Genomic DNA, 23205 nt, shown 5'->3' with positions numbered 1-23205 from the left:
TCTTTTTTTCTCCCTACATATAAAATATTTATTGTACTAATGTCTAGAATCCAAGAACATAAAAAAAGACAACTCAACTCCAATGAAATAGTGAGACAAGCCCTTCCTTAGGCCCAAGCCAGGATTCCCTGCATAGCATTTCCAAGTACTGCTTCCATTCCACACCTCTCTCCCTGCCCGATTCAACTGGCAGAACCTGAAGAACCAGATGCATCAAGTCCTTACCAGATGCCAGCAAATATCTGAGGAGAGGAGGGGTATCTAAGTGACTCATCTGCACCGCAAGAATCTTTAGGGGCATTGGCTTGGGTGCTACTGGATTACAATCCACTTTAGGGCTGAATGTCTAGCTCAGGAAGAGGAAGAACACAAGGGGATTTGGGAGGCTACCTTGGAGTAAAGTAAAAATAGGCTTGGTATCCAACATCTCTCACTGAAGCTCACTCTCCTTGGATGATCTTTTCCCCCCTTGCTGGAGGCTGCCCTGGCTCACACCTCTGGCCTTGGCTTTGCCCCTGCCCGGCCTGGCCTTGGGCTCCTCCTGCTCATCAGCCTGGGCCTCCTCTTTTTCGGGGGGCTCCGGGGGCAGCTTCCTGGGCCCACGTTTGGGCCTAGAGGCCAGGCCCGGGCAGTCGTCCACTGCCCCCCAGTCTGCGGTACCGGGGAAGAAGGCGAGTGGGGTGGGGTTTCCAGGAGCCAGGCCCAGTGGCCCCTGTGCCAGCGGCATGAGGGGTAAGAGCACCACTGGCTGGGCGCTCAGCCCGGGCCTCGGGGCACTACTCCATCCGCTGAGGCTGCTCCTCTCTGGAGACTTTTTTCTTAAGGGAGTTCAATGATGGCTTGAATTTCTTTTTTCTGAGATAGGGTTGTTTAGGTATTTAATCTCCTCTTCATTTAACCTGAGCAACTTATATTTTTGTAAATATTCATCCATTTCAGTTAGATTATCAAATTTACTGGCATTGAGTTGGTCAAAATAATTCTGAGTTATTACTTTAATTTCCTCCTCATTGGTGTGAGTTCACCTTTTTTCATTTATGATACTAGCAATTTGGTTTTCTTCTTTCTTTTTTTAAAATAAAAATGAACAGAGGTTTATCAATTTTATTGCTTTTTTTTCATGAAACTAGCTCGTGTGGTTTTATTTTTTAGTTCAATAGTTTTCTTGCTTTTGATTTTATTAATTTCACCTTTAATTTTTAGAATTTCTAATCTGGTATTTAACTGAGGTTTTTAATTTGTTCTTTCTCTTAATTTTTTAGTTGTATATTTAGTTAACTGATTGCCTCTTTCTCTAATTTATTCATATAAGCATTTAAAGATATAATATATCCCCTCACAGCCACCTTGTCCATCACTTCTGGTAATTCTCTCTATTAGAATTACAGTTATTGTGAGTTATTAAGAGTCTTTCTCCCAGGTATGAATATATCTAGTTTCATCTTATTGGATAACAGTTTTGCGAATAAATCATGCATGTTTATCTCTTCTGGCTAATTAAATTCTCCCTAATAGAGTTACAATTCTCAAGAGTTGTTAAAGTCTTTCTTCTAGGTATGGATATTGCCAGTTTCATCTTATTTGATAAAAGTATTTTTCCCTTTCCCCCCACCTTTTTTTTTTTAATTTTACTTTTTCATGTGTCTCTTGAGTCTTCAGTTTGAAGTCCACATTTTCTATTAGGCTCTGGTCTGTTCATAGGGAAAAGTTAGAAGTCTCCTATTTCATTAATTGTCCATCTTTTGCCCTGGAAAAGAAGGCTAAGTTTTGCTAGCTAATGGATTCTTGGCTGCATTCCAACCTCCCTTGCTTTTTGGAAATTACATTCCAGGCTGTTCTACCCCTTAATGTTGATGCTGCCAGGTCCTGTGTAATCCTTATTGTGGCTCCTTGGTATCTAAATTGTTTTTCTGGCTGCTTGTAGGATTTTCTACTTTATTTGATAGTTCTGGAATTTGGCCACAACATTCCTTGGTGTTTTCCTTTTAGGATTTCTTTCAGGAGAGGATCAATGTATTTTTTTTCAACAACTATTTTACCCTCTGCTTACATGATATCAGGGTAATTTTCCATCACTAAATCCTGTAATATGGAGTCCAGACTTTTTTTCCTCTTCCATTTTTTCAGGAAGCCAATAATTTTTAGGTTACATTTCTTTGATATATATTCTTGAGGTCAGTGGTTTTGCTGATGAGGTATTTAACACTTTCTTCTATTTTGTCAATTTTTTGGTTTTCTTTAGCAGATTCTTATCATCTCATGAAGTCATTGCTTTCCATAGACTCCATTCTTTTCTTAGGGAAGAATTTTCTTCATTTGACTTTTGCAACTCCTTTTCCAATTGGTCAATTCTATTTTTGTAAGATTTTTCCCTTTGATCATTTGAGCTTTTGACAGAATTATTTTCTTTCTTTTTTTTTACTCTTACTGTTTTTTTTCATTTAAATTTATTTTTATTCTCATTTTGTACAAATTTTTTTTACATTAATAAAATATACTTGTTTACAAATAAACAAAATACCCCTCCCCCCATGAATATAGATAGACTTGCTTGGGCGAAAAAGTAAAGGGGAGAGGAAAAAAAATTAAAATTAAAAAAATAATAGTAATAATTGTAGGTATGGCCAGGTGGTGCAATGGATGAAGCACCAGCCCTGGAGCCACGAGCACCTGAGTCCATATCCAGCCTTGTAAACCCAATAATCACCCAGCCATGTGACATGCAAGCCACCTGATCCCCACTGCCCTGCAAAAACCAAAAAGAAGAAAAAAAAAGACCCAAAATAAAATAAAATAGTAATAATAGTAGGGGTGGCGACAAAATTATTTTCTTTTTGCATTTGTCCAATTGTATTTTCCAAAAATTTGTTTTCTTGTTGCAAGGTATAAATTTTCTCTTGGGTTTCTTTTCCCAAATTTTCCAATTGATTCTTCAACTCCTTCCTGATTTCTTCAAGGAAATCTTTCTGTACTGGAGACCAAATCATATTCTCCTCAGAGGTTCCAGAATTCTCTGAATTAGGGTTTTTTCCTTCTAGGATTGTTCTATAGTCGCCCCTTTCTGCTGGCCTTTATTCATTTTCCTAAGATCTTGTGTTGGTGGAGGGGCTGGTTCACAGACGGTTGGTGTTAGGATCCCTAGAGGCTTTACTCACTTAGTGTAATATCTCCAACTGGCCTGGAGGCTTTGCTTACAGAGTGTAATAACTCTAGCTGGCTAGTAGGAGATATTGGAGGCTTTTCTCACTGAAGGTAATATTTCCTGCCAGGTAGTCAGGGGTGCTAGAGGCTGGACCCTATCCTTCAGCTCTTCCTGTAAGTCCCAGACCATCAGTCCCATGGCCACGCCTCCACTCTCTGGTTGTTTCTCAAAGTGCAGTGGTTCCCACAGTGAAAGAACTTGGGAATGATCTTGGATTAGTCCAGCTCTTGCCCCTTCTCCCACTGGCTGTGTGTGCTCTGCACCCTGCTCCCTGAAGACAGACCTTGAGGTGAATGTTCTTTCCCTAGCTATTCTTTCTGGGTTTTGCCAATAGGACTTCCATCAAGAGGTTTGAGGTTTGTTTCATGTTGTTTATGAGGGAAGATCAGCCTTAACACAGTGCCTGGCTTCTCTTCGCCATCTTGGCTGAAAGTCCCAAATCTATATCTATATCTATATCTAATCTATATCTATATGTATGTGTGTATGTATGTACGTATAAATAAAATACATTTATTTGGGGGCAGATAGGTGGCACAGTGGATTGCGCACAGGCCCTGGAGTCAGGAGGACCTGAGTTCAAATCCAACCTCAGACACCCAATAATTACCTAGCTGAGTGACCTTGGATAAGTCACTTAACCCCATTGCCAGGAGGGAGAAAAATTGCTTTTACAATCCCAAGATACAATACTGAGAAATAAAAAAAATTAGGTTAGGTAGAGCATTAGACATAGTAATGGAGTTCTGGGACTCTGTGTTCCTTTCTTTTTCTTGTTATCATTCATATTTCATTACTTCATTAAGATTTCATTTAATTAATCATTCCTTCCATTAATACATGTCACAATTCATTCAGTCTTCTCATATGATATTTTTTCCTTTTGAATTATATATTTTCACATTACCTCCATCTTTTTCTCCTTTACTCAAAGGGCCTTATAAACTTTAGAGCAATGAATAATAAAGTCAAAAAGTAGTTTAACAAAACTTACTACACATTAACAGAGTATATCAGAATATGCAAGGCTTCATGCCCATCATTCCCCCTACTCTGAAAAGAAAGGAGGTAAATTTTCTCAAAACTTATGTTGGAGGGGCAGCAAGGTGGTGCAGTGGATAGAGCACCAGCCCTGGAGTCAAGAGGACCTGTGTTCAAATTCTGCCTCAGTTGCTTAATATTTACCTAGCTGTGTGACCTTGGGCAAGCCACTTAACCCCATTGCCTTAAATAAATCAAAAAATTTAAAAAATTTATATAGGGAATAGGTGTAATTATAATTTTCTTTGTTTTAATTTTGATTTAGTAGGCACCCATATGTCAAGAACCAGGCTTGAGTCTCAGAAATACAAATTTAAAAATACAAGATATTTGTGTCCTTCCTGGACAATTCAGATAGTTTTCCATCATGTAAAATGTAATCTGTCTTCTAGTAGGGTTTACTATATTACTTGAGTTTTTAAAAGTGATTTATTTGTTGAATTTTCATTTTGCATCTTGTTTTGTAGATGTCAAACGCAGTAAGACTGCAGATGGAAGGTGGAGAGTATCCCTCCAACATCTTATATATTTTTCCCCTCTGATAAAAATAAGTTGCTTGTGTTTTTATTTGTATCCCCATGGCTTAGTATAGTTCTTGGTTTATATGGTTGGTGGATGAATAATTGCTTTCATTAACTTATTCACACAGAAAACAAATAGAAAACAGAGAGAGAGAGAGAGAGAGAGAGAGAGAGAGAGAGAGAGAGAGAGAGAGAAGCAGTCCCAGCCTTCAAGGAGCTTGCACTCTACAGGGGAAATATAACATGTCAACAGATAAGTATTCTATATGAGGATATGAGAAGAGTACTGAAAAACACATGAGGACCAAGGAAGACTTTCTGTAGGAGATAGCACATGAAAGAAATCCTATAAGCTGTGTCCTGATGGTCACTACTTGTGGGCTCAACACTGGGTCAACATGGACTCTCACTCTAGACCCACTTAATAGCTTTGCTCTCCTGACCTGTGGAGAACAAAAGCTATCTCTTCAATTTTTAATGTTTCTCTATTCTTATGTTTGAACTTCAAAGTTTCTTTGCAACTCTGGTCTATTAATCAGAAATGCTTGAAAGTTCTTGATTTCCATTTTTTTCTTCTAATCTATATTAGTATAGTCAGCTTAGCTGGGTAATTTATTCTTGGTTGCAAGCCCACAACCTTTGCCTTTTAGAATATCATATTTTGAGTTCTTTGCCCCTTTTTAGTGGTGGCTGTTAAATCATATGTGATCTTGAGTGTAGCTCCAAAGTTCTTGAATTCTTTTTTTCTGCCTGCTTAAAATATATTTTTTTGGTGACATTCAAACTCTAGATTTTAGCCATGACACTTTCAGAAGGTGACTGGAGGATTCTTTCTATTTCTCTATTGTTCCCTGCTTCTAAGAGATCTGGGAAATCTTTTTTGGTCATTAATATTTAGATAGTCCAATGATTTTTAATTTTTTGTCTCCTAGTCAATTATTTTTTGCCATGAGATACCTTATATTTTCTTCTATTTTGTCAGTCATTTGCCTTTATTTTAATATTTGTTGTCTCATGAAGTAACTGGTATCTTTTATTCCATTCTAATTTTCAAAAAGTTTCTTACCTGGGCAAGGTTTTATCCCTTTTGTACCTATACATATTAATTCTCTTTCTAATTCTTTACTTCTGCAGCTCTCATTTCTTCTCCAATTTTTTCCTTAAGGAGTTTAAAAGAATATTTTTAACTCCTCCCTCCCCCAAATTCTTGTTTCATTTCTTCTAGAAATGAAAGTCAGCTGAATTTGTTTCCAAGTTATGCTCTTCCTTGGGGTACTGTATTTGTATTTTGTTTATTTTGAATGTTCTTGATACCATATTAGCTCCTTATGATCAGAATCTTTTTTTGTTTGTTCATTCATCCAAGGAATTCACAAGTAAGCAGTGGTCTGTAACTGAAAACATTATTTTTCTTCCCTCTAAATCTTCTCTTTTCTAGGCTAAGCTTCACAAATTTTCTCAAAAAATACAAGACCCTTCACCATTCTGTTTGTCCTATTAAGGACATTTCTCCAATTTATTAATTTCTTTGACCATGTGGCCACAGGTCACTGGAATTAGGCTTCAGTCTATTTAACACTCAATATGCATTTCTCCAATCATCTTTGGGTCATTCTCATATTGATTCTTCAGATACTGTAGGATTACAAAATTTGATAACATATACCAGCATAGGGAGAAGTAAAAGTACCAAAATTATGATTTATTGTGCTAGGCCTCCAAGTAGCACCATAAAAAGCTAAGTACTATTTTCAAAAAGAAATAGTTTACTTTTTTCATTTTATTTAATTCTGAACCCAGATAATTTTCTATTTACTGTGTCTATTACAGGTATTTGTACTGACACATTCAATCATTCAACATCATTTCAACATCACTTCAACATCATAATAATAGGTATGTTCGTTTCATCCATTACTTTTTACTATGTTGTTAGGCCAATCTCTTTCTTGTAATTATAGTTTCTCTGAAGAGGCTTTATGATGTTAGTTCAACAAACTTCTTTTTTTTAAGCAAATGTATTTTTTATTTTAGAACATAATTAAAATCTCTGTAAATAATCTTATTGGCCTATTTTTAAAAATTTTTAAATTTAATTTAGCTTTTTCTTTTCTTATATTAAAGATAGTTTTCAACATTCATTTTTATAAGATTTAAATTACACATTTATCTCCCTCCTCTTCCCTCCCGTCTCCAAGACAGCAAGCAATCTGATACTGATGGAGAATCATGTTCAACATATTTCCATATTAGTCATTCAGAAAACATTTATTAAGCATTTATGTTGTACTAGACATTGTGTTAAGTGCTAGGAATATAAATTCAAGCAGAAAAAGGCTAATGATTTATGTGGGTTTATTTGATATCCTGCAATTCTGCTAAATTTAATTATTTAAAAAATGTTTTAATTGACTTTCTAGGATATTAAAGTATAACATCGTATCATCTAGAAAGAGTGACAGTTTTATTTGCTTATTTCCTATTCTATTTCCTTCAATTACTTTTTTTCCTATTGTATAGTTGGCATTTCTACTTCACTACTGAATTACAGTGGTAATTTGGGTATTTAGTAGGAATTTCTTTAATTTCCACTTCACTGGTGCTGAATTCACCCATTTTCATTTTTGATACTGGTAATTTGGTTTTCATCAAAAGGTTTAGCTATTTTATTGCCTTTTGCCCTCAAATTAGCTTCTATCTTTATTTATTAGTATAATGTATTTCTAACTTTTTTTTTGTTACTCTCCTTTGATTTTCAGGATTTTGAATTTGGTGTTTAATTGGGAATTTTGAATTAGTTCTTTTTCTAGTTTTTTTTTGATGCATGCCTATTTCATTGATTTGCTCTTTCTCTATTTCATTGATATGGATTTATATGGATTTATAGATACAAATTTCCCCTAAGTAATGATTTGGCTTCATCTCATAAATTCTGGTATGTTGTATCCTTGTTATCATTCTTTTAATGAAATTGTTTATTATTTTCTATAATTTTTGCTTTGCCTCATTTGATTAGGATGATTTAATTTCCAATTAAAATTTTAATTTACATGTCCATGGTCCCTTATTAATGCAATTTTGGTTACATTATGATATGGAAAAGAGACAATGTTTCTGCTTTTCTGTATTTGATAGTGAGGCATTAAACCTGATATACTGTCAACTTTTGTGAAGGTGTCATATACAACTGAAAAAAATTCCCATTTTCTCCAGGTCAAACATTTTTACAATTCATCTCATCTCATTAACTTCTTTTTTCTTTCTCATTTATTTTTAGGCTATATATATATATATATATATATATATATATATATATATATATAGATTTCTGAGAGGGGAAAGTTCCCCCACTATTGTAATTTTACTATTTCCTCTTACAACTCATTTAATTTTTCCTTTAAGAATGTAGATGCTAGGCCATTCGGTGCATATATGCTTAGATATTGATATTACTTCCTTACAATTACTTCGTTTTTTCCAGGGCAATAGGGTTAAGTGGCTTGCCCAAGACCACACAGCTAGATAATTATTAAATATCTGAGGCTGGATTTGAACTCAGGTACTCCTGACTCCAGGGCCAGTGCTGTATCCACTGCACCACCTAGCTGCCCCCTTTATAATTAGTTCTTGTACTTCCTTAGAACTTTCAGCAAAATGTAGTTTCTTTGCTTATTTCTTTAAATTAGGTCTATTTTTGCTTTTGTCAACAAATCATGATTGCTACCCCAATTTTTTTTTTAAACCTCAGTTGAATAACAGATTCAGCTCTAAAACCATATATGAGTCTATTTTTTAAATTGTGTTTCTTGTAAACAACAAATTATTGGATTCCAGTTTTTAATCCACTCTGGTATTTGCTTCCATTTTATAGGTAAATTTATCCCATTCACAGTCAAGATTACTATTTCCCTCCAACCATTTCCCTCTTTCTCTCTTTTTACCCTGTCCCTCCTCAAAAGTTGGTTTTATTTCTAACTACTTCTTCCCTAGATTGGCTCTTCCTTCAATCACCTTTCTCTCCCTCTGTTTTCAACTTTCCTGTAGGTAAGACAGATTTCTATATCCAACTGAGTATATAGTTATTCTCCCTCTGAGCCAATTCCAAAGAGAATATGGCTAAGTGTTGCTCCCTAAATGCCCTTGCTGTATTTCTCTAAAAGTTCTTACTTTCATACCTCTTTTAAGTGACATAATAATCCCATTCTATTTCTCCCTTTATACCTTTTCCCAGGGCATCAATCTTTCTCAAATCTTAATTTTCTTTTTTTGAATCATTTCATCAGAATCAAATCACACCTATGCCCTTTATGTATACTCCTTCTAACTCCCCAAAAGTTTTTAGGAGTTACAAGCATGATCATCCCATGAAGCATATAAACAGTTTAACTTTAATGAAGTCTTATGATTTTTCTTACTTGTTTACTTTTTTTATGCTTCTTTTGATTCTTGTACTTCAAAGTCAAATTTTATATTCAGCTCTGGTCTTTTCCTTGGGAATGCTTGAAAGTTTTCTATTTCATTAAATATCCATTTTCCTCCTGAAAGATTATACTCAGCTTTGATAGGTTAATCTTGCTTGTAATACTATCTCCTTTGTCTTCCAATCGTATTCCAAGCTATCCAATCCATTCATGTGGAAACTGGTCAATCTTTTGTTATCCTGACTCTGACCCTATGATATATAAATTGTTTTTCAGGATGCTTGCCATATTTTCTTCTTGACCTGGGAGTTCTGGAATTTGAATATAATATTTCTGGGAATTTTCATTTGGGGATGCCTTTCAGGAGGTGATCAGTGGATTCTTTTAATTTCTATTTTATCCTCTGGAACTAGGATATCAGGGCAGTGTTTTTTTTTTAAATAATTTCTTGTAACATTATTTATAGGTTCTTTTTTAAAATCGTGGCTTTCAGGGGCCAGCTAGGTGACACAGTGGATGGAGCACCAGCCTTGGAGTTAGAAGGACCTGAGTTCAAATTTGACCTCAGATACTTAATTGCCTAGCTTGTGTCCTTGGGCATGTCACTTAACCCCATTGCCTTAAATAAATAAATTTTTTTTGAAAAAAAATCATGGTTTTCAGGTAGTCGAATAATTCTTAAATTGTTTCTCCTTAATTTATTTTCCAGAATAATTGATTTTGTTTTTATTCTTTCTTGATGTTTTGTGGAGTCATTAGCTTCCACTTGTCCAATTCTAATGTCTAAATAATTTTCTTCACTGTACCTCCTTTTCCATTTGCCAAATTCTATTTTTAAAAGAGTTTCCTTCAGTGGATTTTTGTGTCTCTTTTACCATTTGGCTAATTCTGTTTTTTTAAGGTGTAATTTTCTTCATTTTTTGGGGGGGAGGGAAGCCTACTTTACCAAGGCATTGACTCTCTTGATCATTTTTCTTATCTCACATTTCTTTCCCCAGTTCTTCCTCTAAAACTCTCTTAGTTGATTTTTTAAAGTTCTTTTTGAACTCTTCTGAAAGATCTGTTTGGGTCTGTGTGAGAAATTTACACTTTTTTTTTTGAAGTTTTTGTGTTCGTGTTTTGACGTTATTTTCTCAGTTGTCTTGATAATTTGTTATGCTTAGGTTCTTTTGCTGTTCTTTGCTCATTTTTAACTTTTTGTTAAAGATGGGCTCTTGTCCTAGGATGGAGAGGGCACTGTCTCAAGGGCTAGTTTTTTTGTATTGTTGTTTTCAGAGTTAGTTCTAGGAAAGGTCAATAAGTTTTCATTTCTTCCAAGGAGGAGGGATCTAAGGAGAGATGGGGGTCATTGTTCTCCTGGCATGTGCTCTAGACTATTAGTTACTACAAGAACTGACTTTTTTTGGCATTGCTATTGTGATCAATGTCCCTGTTCTCAGGGGTTCCCAAATGCTAGTGTACTAGTGGTTCACCTTACCCTAGTACTACAATCCAGAATTGCATATGGGCAATGCATCTTCACCCCATCCCAAGCAAAGAGTCCTTGGAATCTCATTCTAACCAGAACTCTAAGAACTGCCACTGTGGATGAAGCTGATGGTTTGTCATATGAGCTATACACTGAACTCCATGTTATCTTGGGCTGAGAAACTTTTACCCAGATTATTTGTTGGTTTGCCACTGTAGAATTCATGTTGAGCTATTATGTCAAAGTTGTTTAGAGGGGAATTTGGGAGAAATCCACTGAGTTCTTGCCCTTACTCTGCCATCTCGGCTCCCAATAGTCAAGTTAATTTACTTGTTTCCACTCTTTTCTCTGGTCATATCATACAGGACAATACCATCAGTCTCTTTATGTATACAAATATAAATACACACACACACACACATACTTGAAAAAAATACTGATTTTATCTATCTCATGTAATGTAGAAGTGCAGGATTACTCACAGTCTTTAACTCACTCTTTAACAGTGGAAGTTTTTAACTTTCTGACCCTTTCTAACCTGGGTCAGTTCTCTTTTTTAGACAATTAAGTGTCCCCTTATTCTTAGGGGCTCAACATTTTAATGAAAAATTTAGGGAAAAAAAATTCTAACTTAGTCTACTTTTTCTCAGAACTCCTGGACTCAAGAAATTCATCAGGCTCAGATTTCCTAATAGTAGAGATTATAAGCATGTACCACCACAATGAGCTAGAAGAGTAATAAAGTACTGTTTTAAATAAATTCCTATTCTGCTAAATAAAAAACAAAGTATTAAAAGCTTGAATGACTCTCTACTACTTCCCAAATAAAATATAAATTCCTTAGGTTTTTAAGGGCCTTCATAATCTAAAGACAATCTACTTTTCCATCCTGGTTACATAATCTTCCTTTCCAGAACCCATCTTATGTCTTCCTACTACTGTTCTTTTCCCTCCACTCACTGAAATTCTTCTCATCTTACAAAATCTGAAAAACCATCTTAAATTTTATTATTTATTTAAAATTTTGTATTTCAAATTCTCTTCTTCCCTCTAAACTCTTCCCAATCCCACTAAGAAAGCAAGCCATATGCTATCAATTATTCATGCAAAACATTTCTACACACACACACACACACACACACACACACACACAGACACACACATATATATATAAGGAAACAAAGTGAAGTGAGAAAATTTTATTTCACTTTCCTCCCTACCCAGTCTGTATCCAAAGATCAGCTACTAATTCCACAAAGGTACTGACAAAGGAACTGATATCAAAAAATTATCTGTTAAAACTATCTTCTCTTAGATATTCAATGAGCATCTTTCTGCTGTGGCAACATAGGTCATTTGCATGTTGACATTAATCACCCCCCAAACTATAACTTTTACCAAGAGAGTATTTCCATTCACCTGAAAAACCTGGTAGGTGATAAAGACAGAATAGAAAGTGATCCAGTAGTAGGAGGATTACAATGAGAAAGAAGAGTAGTTCAGCAGGAGTAAGGAAATGAGAGATAAGAGGAAAGAATATTGTGGTAACAGGTGATTTGGGAATCAAGGATCTCTAGATCTTAGTGAAGTCTAAGGGATGATCATAATAGCAAGTGGCTGATAAGAAAGAGGTCATTAGAATTGAAGATTCAATAAACTATGAAGTCAGATTGTCTAAAACTTTATTCATTTGTATACTTGAGAATTATGGCAGGGAATGGTGAAAAGGAAACAACTAAGAGACAGGGACATTGGTCACTGGGAAAAATGGGAGTCTCCTGAAGATCAGAAGATTACTTCGTTGAGCATGAGAAAATGGCCATACAGCTGCACTGAGACATGAAGGAGGAAAGGTCATTATGAGATATTGACAGAAATATGGTCTTTCCTTGCCCAATACAAAGGCCTCTTGGCCTAGGGAGTTGAGATTTCTGAGCAATTATTTTCACTTGGATGAGATTGACAGGTTAAACTTAACTTCAGAGGAAAGCCTGTTTTCAGTCAATGCAAAAGAAGTGAAAGGACCAATGATGGAAAAATTCAAAGACAAAGTGATTTTGAAAAGAACAAAGTTTTTAAAGTTTACAAGTTCCACCAATAGGCTTGGGGAAGGTAATAAGCAGAAAAGAGATAAGAGCCTATAAGAATGAGTTAAGGCAAATGTTCTCAATTTTTTCTGTATATGTCTCATGAACTCCTTTGGCAGTCAGATTAAGACTACTGACCCTTCCCAAAATAATGCTCAAAATGAAATTCAAAGTATTGCAATGGAAACAAATTATACTAAAAATAGTGATCAAAATACTTTCTTTAAGAAAAAGTTCACAATGTTGTAGATTAGATGGAAAAATTGATACACTAATACACTGTTGGTGGAACTGTGAATTTATCCAAGTATTTGGAGAGCAAACAGGAATTAAATTCAAAGACTATACATTGACTCAGCAACAACATTATTAGGTCCATTAGGTGATTAGGACAAGGAAAAGAACTCACGTGTTCTAAAATATTTAGAGTAGTCCTCTATGTGTTAGCAATGAACTGGAAATTGAGGGGATGCCCCTCAAATGGGTTATGGCTAAATAAGTTGGTGCATATGATTGTGGTGGAATAATACTGTACTATAAAGAAATGATGAGTTGGCTGATTTTAGAAAAACACAGAAAGACTTGAATGAAGTAATAAAGATTAAAATGAGTTGTAAGAGAATGGTGTATATAGTAACAACATTATTGTTCTAACAAGTATGAGTTATTAAATCATTCAGAGTATATAAATACTCAAATCAACTACAAAAATTTACACCTACTTCTATTTATCAGCTCTTTCTCTGGATGTGGATAGCATCTTCCATCATAGGTGTACATACATACACACACACACACACACACACACACACACACACACACACACTTGTATCTAATGGTAGCCTTCTCTAGAGTGGGCTAGAGAGGAGGGAGGAAAAATATTAAAAGTACACAGCAAAGAACAAAAGAGAACTTAAAAAGAAGTAGAGAAAAGCAAGGTAACTTTGAAAATTATGTGTAGTATTTATTCCTTTTTTGTAAAAAACATAAACTGTGAAATGGAAATTCATGTTTTTATATTGAATTCTTTTTTATATGTTGTATTGTATCCCTGGAGATTTTTTTTTAGGTTTTTGCAAGGTAAATGGGGTTAAGTGGCTTGCCCAAGGCCACACAGCTAGGTAATTATTAAGTGTCTGAGACCAGATTTGAACCCAGGTACTCCTGACTACAAGGCTGGTACTTTATCCATTTACACCACCTAGCCACACCCAACCAGAGATTTTTTAAAGAATCTTTTTGTATTTAAGTTAAAAATGAAAATAAAAAGAAAGAAAAAGTTCACCAAATTCAGTAAGTCAGTAAACATTTATGAAGCACCTCCTGTGTTCTAGGGTCTCTGCTGATACCAAACTCTTAGTTAAGAACTTCTAGACTGGAGGAGCAGATTCTTAATTAAGGATGGTAATGGTATATGAGAGGAGTTGAGGAAGCAGAAAGATAGTATTAGAGGAAAATAACTGAACAAGAAGATTTAGCTAATGCAATAACTATTAAAATTTTCTATTTTCAATTAGAATGTCAATTAAATTTCAATTAGAACATTTATGAGACAATATCCAAAAAGATTATTGGCACCTAAGTGGCACAGTGGAAAGAGCACTGGCCTTGGAGTCAGGAGGATGGGAGTTCAAATCGAGCCTCAAATGCTTGACACTAGTTAGCTGTGTGACCTTGGGAAAGTCACTTAACTATGACTACCTCGCATCCAGGGTCATCTCCAGTTGTCCTGATTCATATCCTGTCCCTGAACCCGGATGGCTCTGGAGGAGGAAAGTGAGGCTGTTGACTTAGCACAGCACTCTCTCACTCAAATTCAATTCATGAGTATTTAATGGTATTTTCTCCCCAATATCATGACTTCTTCAATAATGAATTACAAACATCATCAAAAAGATATACTAAATTTCAGGCATCTGGCTTTCATATTAAGGTTAATTCTTCTTTATATTCTTTAAGTATTTAACCAAAAAAATGAGATTATAAGAACTTAGATGAAATATTATATTGGGGATAGATTATAATGGAATAAGTGAGGGGCGGCTAGGTGGTGCAGTGGATAGAGCACTGGCCCTGGAGTCAGGAGGACCTGAGTTCAAATTCTGCCTCAGACACTTAATAATTACCTAGTTGTGGAGCCTTGGGCAAGCTACTTAACTCCATTTGCCTTGAAAAAACCTAAAATAATAATAATAACAATGGAATAAGTGGTAGGATTTACTAACAGAAAGTATATGTGACACAAAAAACTAAATTTATTTCTTGGTTAAGAAATGAATATCAATCAATCTTTTAAAAAAAAGAGTTTTGAGCTTAACTATGTATTAGACACTGTGCTAGGTGTTAGGATTATAACTATAAAAAATTAAGCAATCCCTATTCACACAGAGTTTAGATTCCAATAGGAGTGGCAATTCTGCATCCTTCTTAATCTCCCTGAAACCTATGACACTATCAGTATCACCCTCCTCCTCACCACTATTCTTAAGGTTTCTGTGACTGCTCTCTCCTTTTTCTCTTACCTTCTCAATCTTCTTTCTTGGAACTAACTTCAGATGTCTCCCAAAGTTGATCAAGTGCCCTCTTTCCTTTTCCCTCTATGACATTTGCTGGATCACATATTATGTGAGAGGGAGCTACATCCAATCGAACTGTAAAGATAAGTTGGGGCCAGGCTACATAGGGCTTTAAAAGCTAAACAGAAGGCAATAAATAGGGATACATAAGAGTTGACTGATTGGAAAATCATGTGGTCAGATCTAAATTTAAGAAAAATGACTTTTGTAATGTGATTTAAACCTAAAAGGAAGTCAGAGAAACTAAGAAGCAGAATTGAGAGGAAGATTTTTTGCTGGCATACAGTATCTTCACCCTGGAACAACCACCTTCTAATTTTTCACCCAACAATATTCTTCTTCCACACTGGCCCAATTCTTCCACTGATAAGCTCCTTCCACAGTTTTCATTTTATTGAGAGTCCTAGGCTAGCCAACTTTCATTCCTTTCCTGCCTGTTTCCAACTTAACAGATTTAAAAATCAATAGCTTTTCAGATAATTCCCCACACACTTCAGACCTTTTCAATTCCCTTTTGTGTGCAGTCTTCTCCAATAAACTTTAAGATGCTTGAGTTCAGGGACTATCATTCTATTTATTTGTCCTTGTATCCTAGTGTTTAAGATTAATGTCTGATACAAATAGTACACAATCTTAATAAATGTTTCCCTGTGTTTCCTACCTCACAATATTTGAAGGGCTGTCTGTAGAAGAAAGTTGAATTCTCCTTGGTCCCAGAGGCAAGAAATAATCTTTTTTTGACTAGTGCTAATTGTTAGGATGTGGAATGGGTTAACTGGAAGTATTCGAGCAAATGATGGATTATAACTTGTTTAGATGTTATAGAGAATTCATACTCTGTACAGGTTAGGTTGGTTAGATGAGTTCTGAAATTCTGATTATTCTTTCTGCATGTGATTTAACAAAACAGTACATTTTGAACACTAAATAGATTCTACATATTTCAAATTATGCAGTGATTTTTCTTTCCTGGAGTGCCAAGTGGTTCTCTCAATATATATATATATACATATATGTATATATATTGAGGATAGTAATGGTATATGAGAGGAGTTGAGGAAGCAGAAAGTTGCATAGTATTAGAGGAAAATACTGAACAAGAAGATTTAGCTAATGCAGTAACTATTAAATGAAAAATAACCATCAATGAAAGATGATGTAGAGCATTTTATAGAGAAAGAGTTCTAGCCTTGGCAACAGAAATATTTGGGTTCAAATCCCATTGCAGGCACTTATTAAGTGTGTTAACTATGAACAAATATGCCTTGTCTATAATGTTATCCAGTAAAATCTCTAGTATCTACTTCATAATGTTCTTATGAGAATAAAATTAGATAATGTATAAAAAGTACTTCAAAAATCTTAAAGTACTATATAAAAATAGCAATTATAAAATGCTTGGAAAACTAAAGGGTTTGGGGATTGGGGAAAGAATGAAATCACAAAAAGAAAGTAGATTAAGGGAGCTCAAAATTTCTTAGGATTATAGAATCCTAAGATTCTTAAGATCATCACAAACTATTTAGTCTAGATTCCCTTCAATAAAGATCTAGATGAAAGAGTAGCCAAGCTGATGACTGGTTCACCTCTCTGTACTACACCTTTTGTATATGTAAACCCCATGGTGAATAAGACAAAGTCAATTCCTTCATATATAATTTTAATGTAATCAGAACTGTTACTGCTCAAAGCACAGAGAAAGGTTTAATGGGGATTTTGAACTTTTCTCTCAATCAAACTACAATAGAAAGTCAATTTAAATAGCATTTTCACAGGAAAAGAAAAGCATGATAGAGGATAAAAAGAACATCAATGTGATAAAACTGACAAAACATAGGGTGTCCCAGACAAAACAAAGGAGATCAAACTATATTATGTAAGTCTAAATGCTGTCTCTAAGTACTTATTATTGCTGAGGTCCTGGACCAGTCATCTAACATTTCCTAGGTTTCAGAATCACTCTTGGAAGTCATCTAGTCCAATTCTTTTAGAAACCAGGATGTCCTCTACTACATACCCGATCAGTTTTAGACTGAAGACCTTCAGAGAAGTGAGACCTACCACTTCTCCTCAGTTTCCTCTTCATTAAGGTAAGGAGGCTGGACTGCATGATCTAAAATCTCTAAATCCTATAATACTCTGAACTCTGATACTAAGTCTCAAGCAAGAGATAATACTTGCCACTCTTGGATTATGAAGGTTAGCACCTTATAGAAACACATTCTTGAAAGCTGTAATGCCTTCTTTCAACAAGAAAAGTGTTCTAACTGCTTTAGGATGGAGGAGAGAAAATATTCTCCAAGAATAAGTGTTACTTATTTTATTATAAACCAGATGAAGTTATTTATATTTGGAAAAATATAGACTGCTGGCAACCTTGAATTTAGTTGTAAAAGAGTTATTTACCTATAAAGAATTATATGTTATCTACCTTGAGATATGAAGGCAAATAGCAAATGACCATAAAGCTTCATTATATTGTTCAGAAATTTTATTTACAATTATTATCCAATCTGAGATTGTTTAACCCCAGAATGTCACCCTAACTTCAGTAACTCTCCAGGAATGCTGGAGAAGGCCACAAGGGACGTTAGGATTCTTTAGACCTTGGATCCATCCAAAATATTGTTTTAAGTTCTGATATCCTGAGCTTACATTGGGTGCACTCAAGCTTGTGTTTCAGCTTCTGATTAAATTTTATCAAATGGTTTACATTTAATCATATCCATCTCAATCTACCTTGCTTTCAAATTGCCCTCTTGGAAAAACTGGTTCCCTGTGCATGTGCATGAATGTATATCCTTCTTTAAATTCTATAAAATGTAAATCTTTCAGAGCTTAATGAAGAGAGGGTCATAACCTCCTTTCTGGCCTACTCTCCTCTACAAAATGACCTAATAAATTTCTTTCTAAAACCATTTCAGATTTTGTTCTAGTTAACAACTCTACCCTTGGGGAATTAAGACAAAAGGCTTTTAAAGTATTTAAAGAAACTTCTTTGGACCATGGAAAGGTTATCTCAATTCTTGATATTTTTGCTACCTGCTCAGAAAAGTCAGGTCAGTAAACATAACTCAAATGATAACTTTCTAATGACTTTTAGAAGTAACCTCAAACAGTAAAGCATAAGAACATGAAAAATATATTACTGATAAGAAAACAGAATTTCTGCCCTATCCACAAAAAGAAGATCACAAGTAACTAAAGTACATTTCTCAAAAAAGCATTCCACAAAAATTTAATTCAAACCATGTGGCATCAAAAGGATAAGAACAAAATACAGCTTTCCTCTATTATAATACCTTTAAATTTTAACTATGCAGGTCTTTATAGGAATCTGAAAGTATATCAAGGTTCTTAAAGTAAATCATCAGTCTATTTACCTGTACAGTTCTCTGAGTGCCATCAATGTTGACAGACAATAAAGGTGAAGCCAGGTTCCATTCACTGGTCACATTTAGTTTCGACCCATCAACTTCCACCTGTTGTGACACCAAATAAGACTGTTACCATGAAGACAGAGAGAAAACTGATCTCAAGTTCATTGCTGCATACAAAGCAGTAGCCATTTTAAACAGATGGCTCCCAAACAACCTGTCATGTTTACTGCTCCTGCCATAAAAGACAGGGTCCAACAACACAGTCTTCCCAGCCATCTCTGGGGAGAGGTGAAGGACCTGTGAACAGCTGCCTCTGGGTACTGAGGTTTCAAGTGATTTTCAGTAAGTAACAAACAGCCATCCAACTTTTAAACCTATCTGGACATGCTACATTTACTGCAATTAGACAAGTAATGCATATAAATTCCAGTGACATTTTGCAACCCACGCAACAGGGCTTGCATATAATATCCTCTCCAAGGACCAAGGAAGAACTTTTTCTATGTTAATTTTAATGAAAGGCTCTGCATTGTTATCTTAATTAAACAGAGGCTGTAATTAAGCAACATTCTTTAATGTTGCATCTCAAAGTCTAGTCAAACTTTGCAAAGTTCTGTCATTTTTTCTCAATCTCAAATGACTAATTTCAGAACTGCATGTCATTTCCAAGAAGATGATTAGGGGAAAGAAACATAACAAACATCATCTGTTTCTTAAAACTATTAGCTCTAATTTTTGGTAGAAAATAATTAAAATTCCAAATAAGCATTAAGAGTATTAAAAGGAAGCACAATTTTTAAAAAAGCTGTTTAAAAGTAAAATCAACCAAAATAATCCTTTGAATTCATGTAATTTTTCCTTTTCAAACAAAGTAAACTTCACTGGTATTTTCTTATTAATTCTTTTAATAGAGTAGGCAGCAAAGTACTTAAGTCATTATCTCCTTTTCAGAGATATACCCCAAGAATAACTAGTTTTATAACGTTATCTAGGTTACAAAAATGAAAGTAAAAGTGCCAGGATTATTGACTACTAGCAGCCTGGTTTTCACTTCTAAATAAAAAAACAATGATTATCTTAAACTAGCTTTACACAAATGAGCTCAAATACAATGACATCACAGGACCTTAATATATAGTGAGGGATCTGACAAGCCATCTGATTAAATTCTCTTCATTTTTCAGATTGGAAAACTGAAATCCAGAGAGGTAAAGATATCCAGGTCCCACAAATGGTCAAGTGGCAGAGCTAGAATTTTGACTCAAATCCATTGATTAAAAATATACCAATTATTTCAATATACCCCCCCATAAAAACAATACTCTTTCAAAAACAACTCAGTCAATAACTTTGCTACTTTGAAAATAACAATTATTTCGATACTTGCTTAACCCATATAGATCTTCTTAATACTATTCGTTTTTGGCTCATAATAATTTTAACATACATGGGAAAAGAGTAAGAGAGACAAAGAACCAAGTTATCTGTTAACATGATCATTCCACATTAGCTAAGAGCAAGAAAGTTTTTTAAATTAAAATTCTTTTAAAAATGCCTTATAAACCCTCCCCCCAAGAAAACTGAAAGTCTTTGTGGTTACAAATCAATGCTTTCTTTGAATGTTCTTCAGTTCAATGAGATCTTTGTTCTAATTATAAAACAAAGAAGAAACATAGTTATCACTTTATTTTGATTTTAACCTATCAATCAAAAAGTTCTTATTAAAGTACCTGCTATATTAAAAAGTAGAGAGAAACAAAGTTTAGATAAGGCAGTCTTTACACTAATGAAATTTATAATCAAGCAAAAGGGATATTAAACTCATAAAAAATGAAAAGTAAATTAGAGAAATACAAATAAAATATGAAGAGAAGAGGAAGAGGAAGGGAAGTGGAAGAGAAGGGGAAAACACTGAAAATTACATATAATTGGAAAAAATGAATAAAAAGAAATTAAAAAAAGATTGATCAACTTGTGTACAATGTTCTCTTGGCTCTGCTCCCTTCACTCAGCACCAGTTCTTGTAATTCTTTCCATGCTGCTCTAGAGTCTGATTATTCATGGTTTCTTAAAGAACAATACTCTGGGGGCAGCTATTTGGTGCAGTGAATGAAGCAAAGGCCCTGTAAGTCATGAGGACTTGAGTTCAAATTCCACCTCAGACACTTAATAATTGCTTAGCTGTGTTACCTTGGGCAAGTCACTGAACCCCACTGCCTTAAATAAAATTTAAATAAAAGAACAAAACTCTATCCTACATTTCTTTAACTGCTCCTTCTCAAGCTCTTTTATTGGAGACTGCCTTTAGCTACAAGAGTCTGCTAAGGTTCTGTGCTGAATCTCTTCTTTCTTCTTCAGTCTACATATCTCTAAGCAATTTTTCAGTTCCCATGTGTTCAATTATCATTTCCAGATGACTTCCAGATCTTTATATGCAACCTTAATTTGGTGTTAGCACACTTTTCTAGGGTTGCCAAACAGATTTAAATTTCAGACAAATTTACCTACTTGTTGATCCTCAAACATTCCTTTTCATCTCCAGCCTTTCTACCCTGGCACACACAATTCCTTATTTTCTCTCTCTAACCTGTATCACTTAAAATTCTTGGCTACTTCTCAACTGGCTCAAGTGCCATTTGCTATTGAAGGTGCTTCCTGAACCTTCCCTTACTATCATTGCTGACTTGATTTAACTTTCTGCTTATTTTGCACATATTTTATATTTATTTTTCTGTACATTTGTTGTTGATTTTGTTACTGTTCTTTCAAACAAAATGTTGTTTCTCCCCAGCAGAGAGCATAGGAAATATTTTTGTTTATCTTTGAGTCCTAGCACCTAGGACAGGGTCTTGCACAGAGTAGGAACTTAATATATACTTCTGGAATAAATTTAATATAGATACTTTTCTGTTGAGTACACTTTTAGTTGCTTTCCTCTACTATAATTTTTTTTCTGAATTGTATATTCTTTCCATAAATAAATAAATGCAAAAAATCCTTCCACTCTTGGGGACTGAAATGTGAACAAGACAGAAACATGAAGGGATACATATAGCCAAGGAGAACATAATCACAGAAGAAAGGAGAAAATGATTTAGAATTTTATGTAAAATTTTTAATCTCAATGTGTCAAATTGGTTCAGATTGAGTCAGGGAAGTGAATGTGAATGTTCAATGTTCTGTGAATGACAAAAATATATAAATGAGTAAAATGTGAAAGCCTTGCGATCAGTTCCAATTGTTTGTGCTGAGTTGTTTTCATGTTGCTTCCTCATTAGACTGTGACCTGTCTGAAACCCGGGATCTCCTAGAAAACAGGTGATGAAACACGTTTTTCTTCTCGTTAAAGAGAGAGGGGACCCACAGGTGCTGCAGTAGAATTACATTGTCAGGCATTACTTTCTCTGCTACAAGGGAAAATTCAGTGAGAGAGAGAGAGAGAGAGAGAGAGAGAGAGAGAGAGAGAGAGAGAGAGAGAGAGAGAGAGTGTGTGTGTGTGTGAAAAATGACTACGATGTAAAAAACAAAAGTCATCAATAAAACATTTAAAAATACCAGAAAGTTCCAGAGTTTCTAAGGCAGTATGTGAATTTAAGCCCCACCCTCCTCAATTTTTTTTTTGGAAAAACAACAAATATTAAGAATGACCTTGCATAGGTTATTTGAACTTTCTAGTCCTTAGTTACCTAATCAGTAGGGTGGAAGGAGGGAATCAGATGCCTTTTGAGGTTTTCCCCCCTACCTCTAAATGTATGATTCCATGGAATGATGATTTTTCTTTATGAAGTAGGAGACAGGCTAGTATGTTGTTGAAACATGTTTTTCTCCAACATTTCTACTGAATCTCTGTAACTAAATCATGAAATTTGTGCTTTTATAGGATGTTTAGGTGATCTAATGTAACCTAATTCATCTAATGTGAAGGCTAAATTCTCAGGGCAAGGGAAAAGTGGATTGTTGATCTCAGGCAATAGAGGTAGCTAAGTAAAGCAGCAGATAGAGCTTTGAATTGAGAGTCAAAAAAAGTGAGTTAAAATTTAATCAGAAACACCTACTAGATAGGTAAGAAAGACCTCTCTCAGCCTCAATTGTAAAACAGAACAATAGTGCCGACCTATAAAGGGTTGTTGTGTGGATAAAATAAGACAATATTTGTAACACACTACATCATTGTGTGGTAGTAGGGGTAGGAATATCAGTACCAGCACTAAGATGAGCTAGGATTAGAATCCAAAGTCAGGGTCCCACAGTACTGTGAAGTTCCCTTAACTCCGTTAATTAAAAAAAAAAAAACCTCTTTTTTTTTTCAGTTCTTGCGTTTGTTTGTTTGTTTTTTGCTGATACTTATACATTAATTTGGTAAGAAAAAAAATGAAATAAGGCCTGGTTTCTTTCCCTCCTCATTTATAGAGCAAAATAGCAAAAAAAAAAAAAATCTGCATTTTAAAGCTCTTAAAAGGTATCACAGAATTTAGTCATTCCAGTATTGTTAGATTGTGTAGTGTAGCT

The 23205-nt window shown here is 34.8% G+C and overlaps 1 protein-coding gene across 3 annotated transcripts in view; it reads right to left on the bottom strand.

Moving 5' to 3' along the window:
• PCCA (propionyl-CoA carboxylase subunit alpha) overlaps window positions 1-23205 on the bottom strand; it is a 556428-nt gene that overhangs the window by 99608 nt on the left and 433615 nt on the right. For all 3 annotated transcript variants that reach the window (XM_074191968.1, XM_074191970.1, XM_074191969.1), the window contains exon 20: window positions 18700-18798. In XM_074191968.1, the coding sequence (XP_074048069.1) occupies window positions 18700-18798 (99 nt within the window). The remainder of the gene's footprint in view (window positions 1-18699; window positions 18799-23205) is intronic.

Source organism: Macrotis lagotis, chromosome 6 (genome assembly GCF_037893015.1).
Source record: "Macrotis lagotis isolate mMagLag1 chromosome 6, bilby.v1.9.chrom.fasta, whole genome shotgun sequence".
Lineage (NCBI taxonomy): Eukaryota > Metazoa > Chordata > Mammalia > Peramelemorphia > Peramelidae > Macrotis > Macrotis lagotis.
Note: the sequence above shows the minus strand (reverse complement) of the source record. Positions and strands in the feature narration are given on the sequence as shown.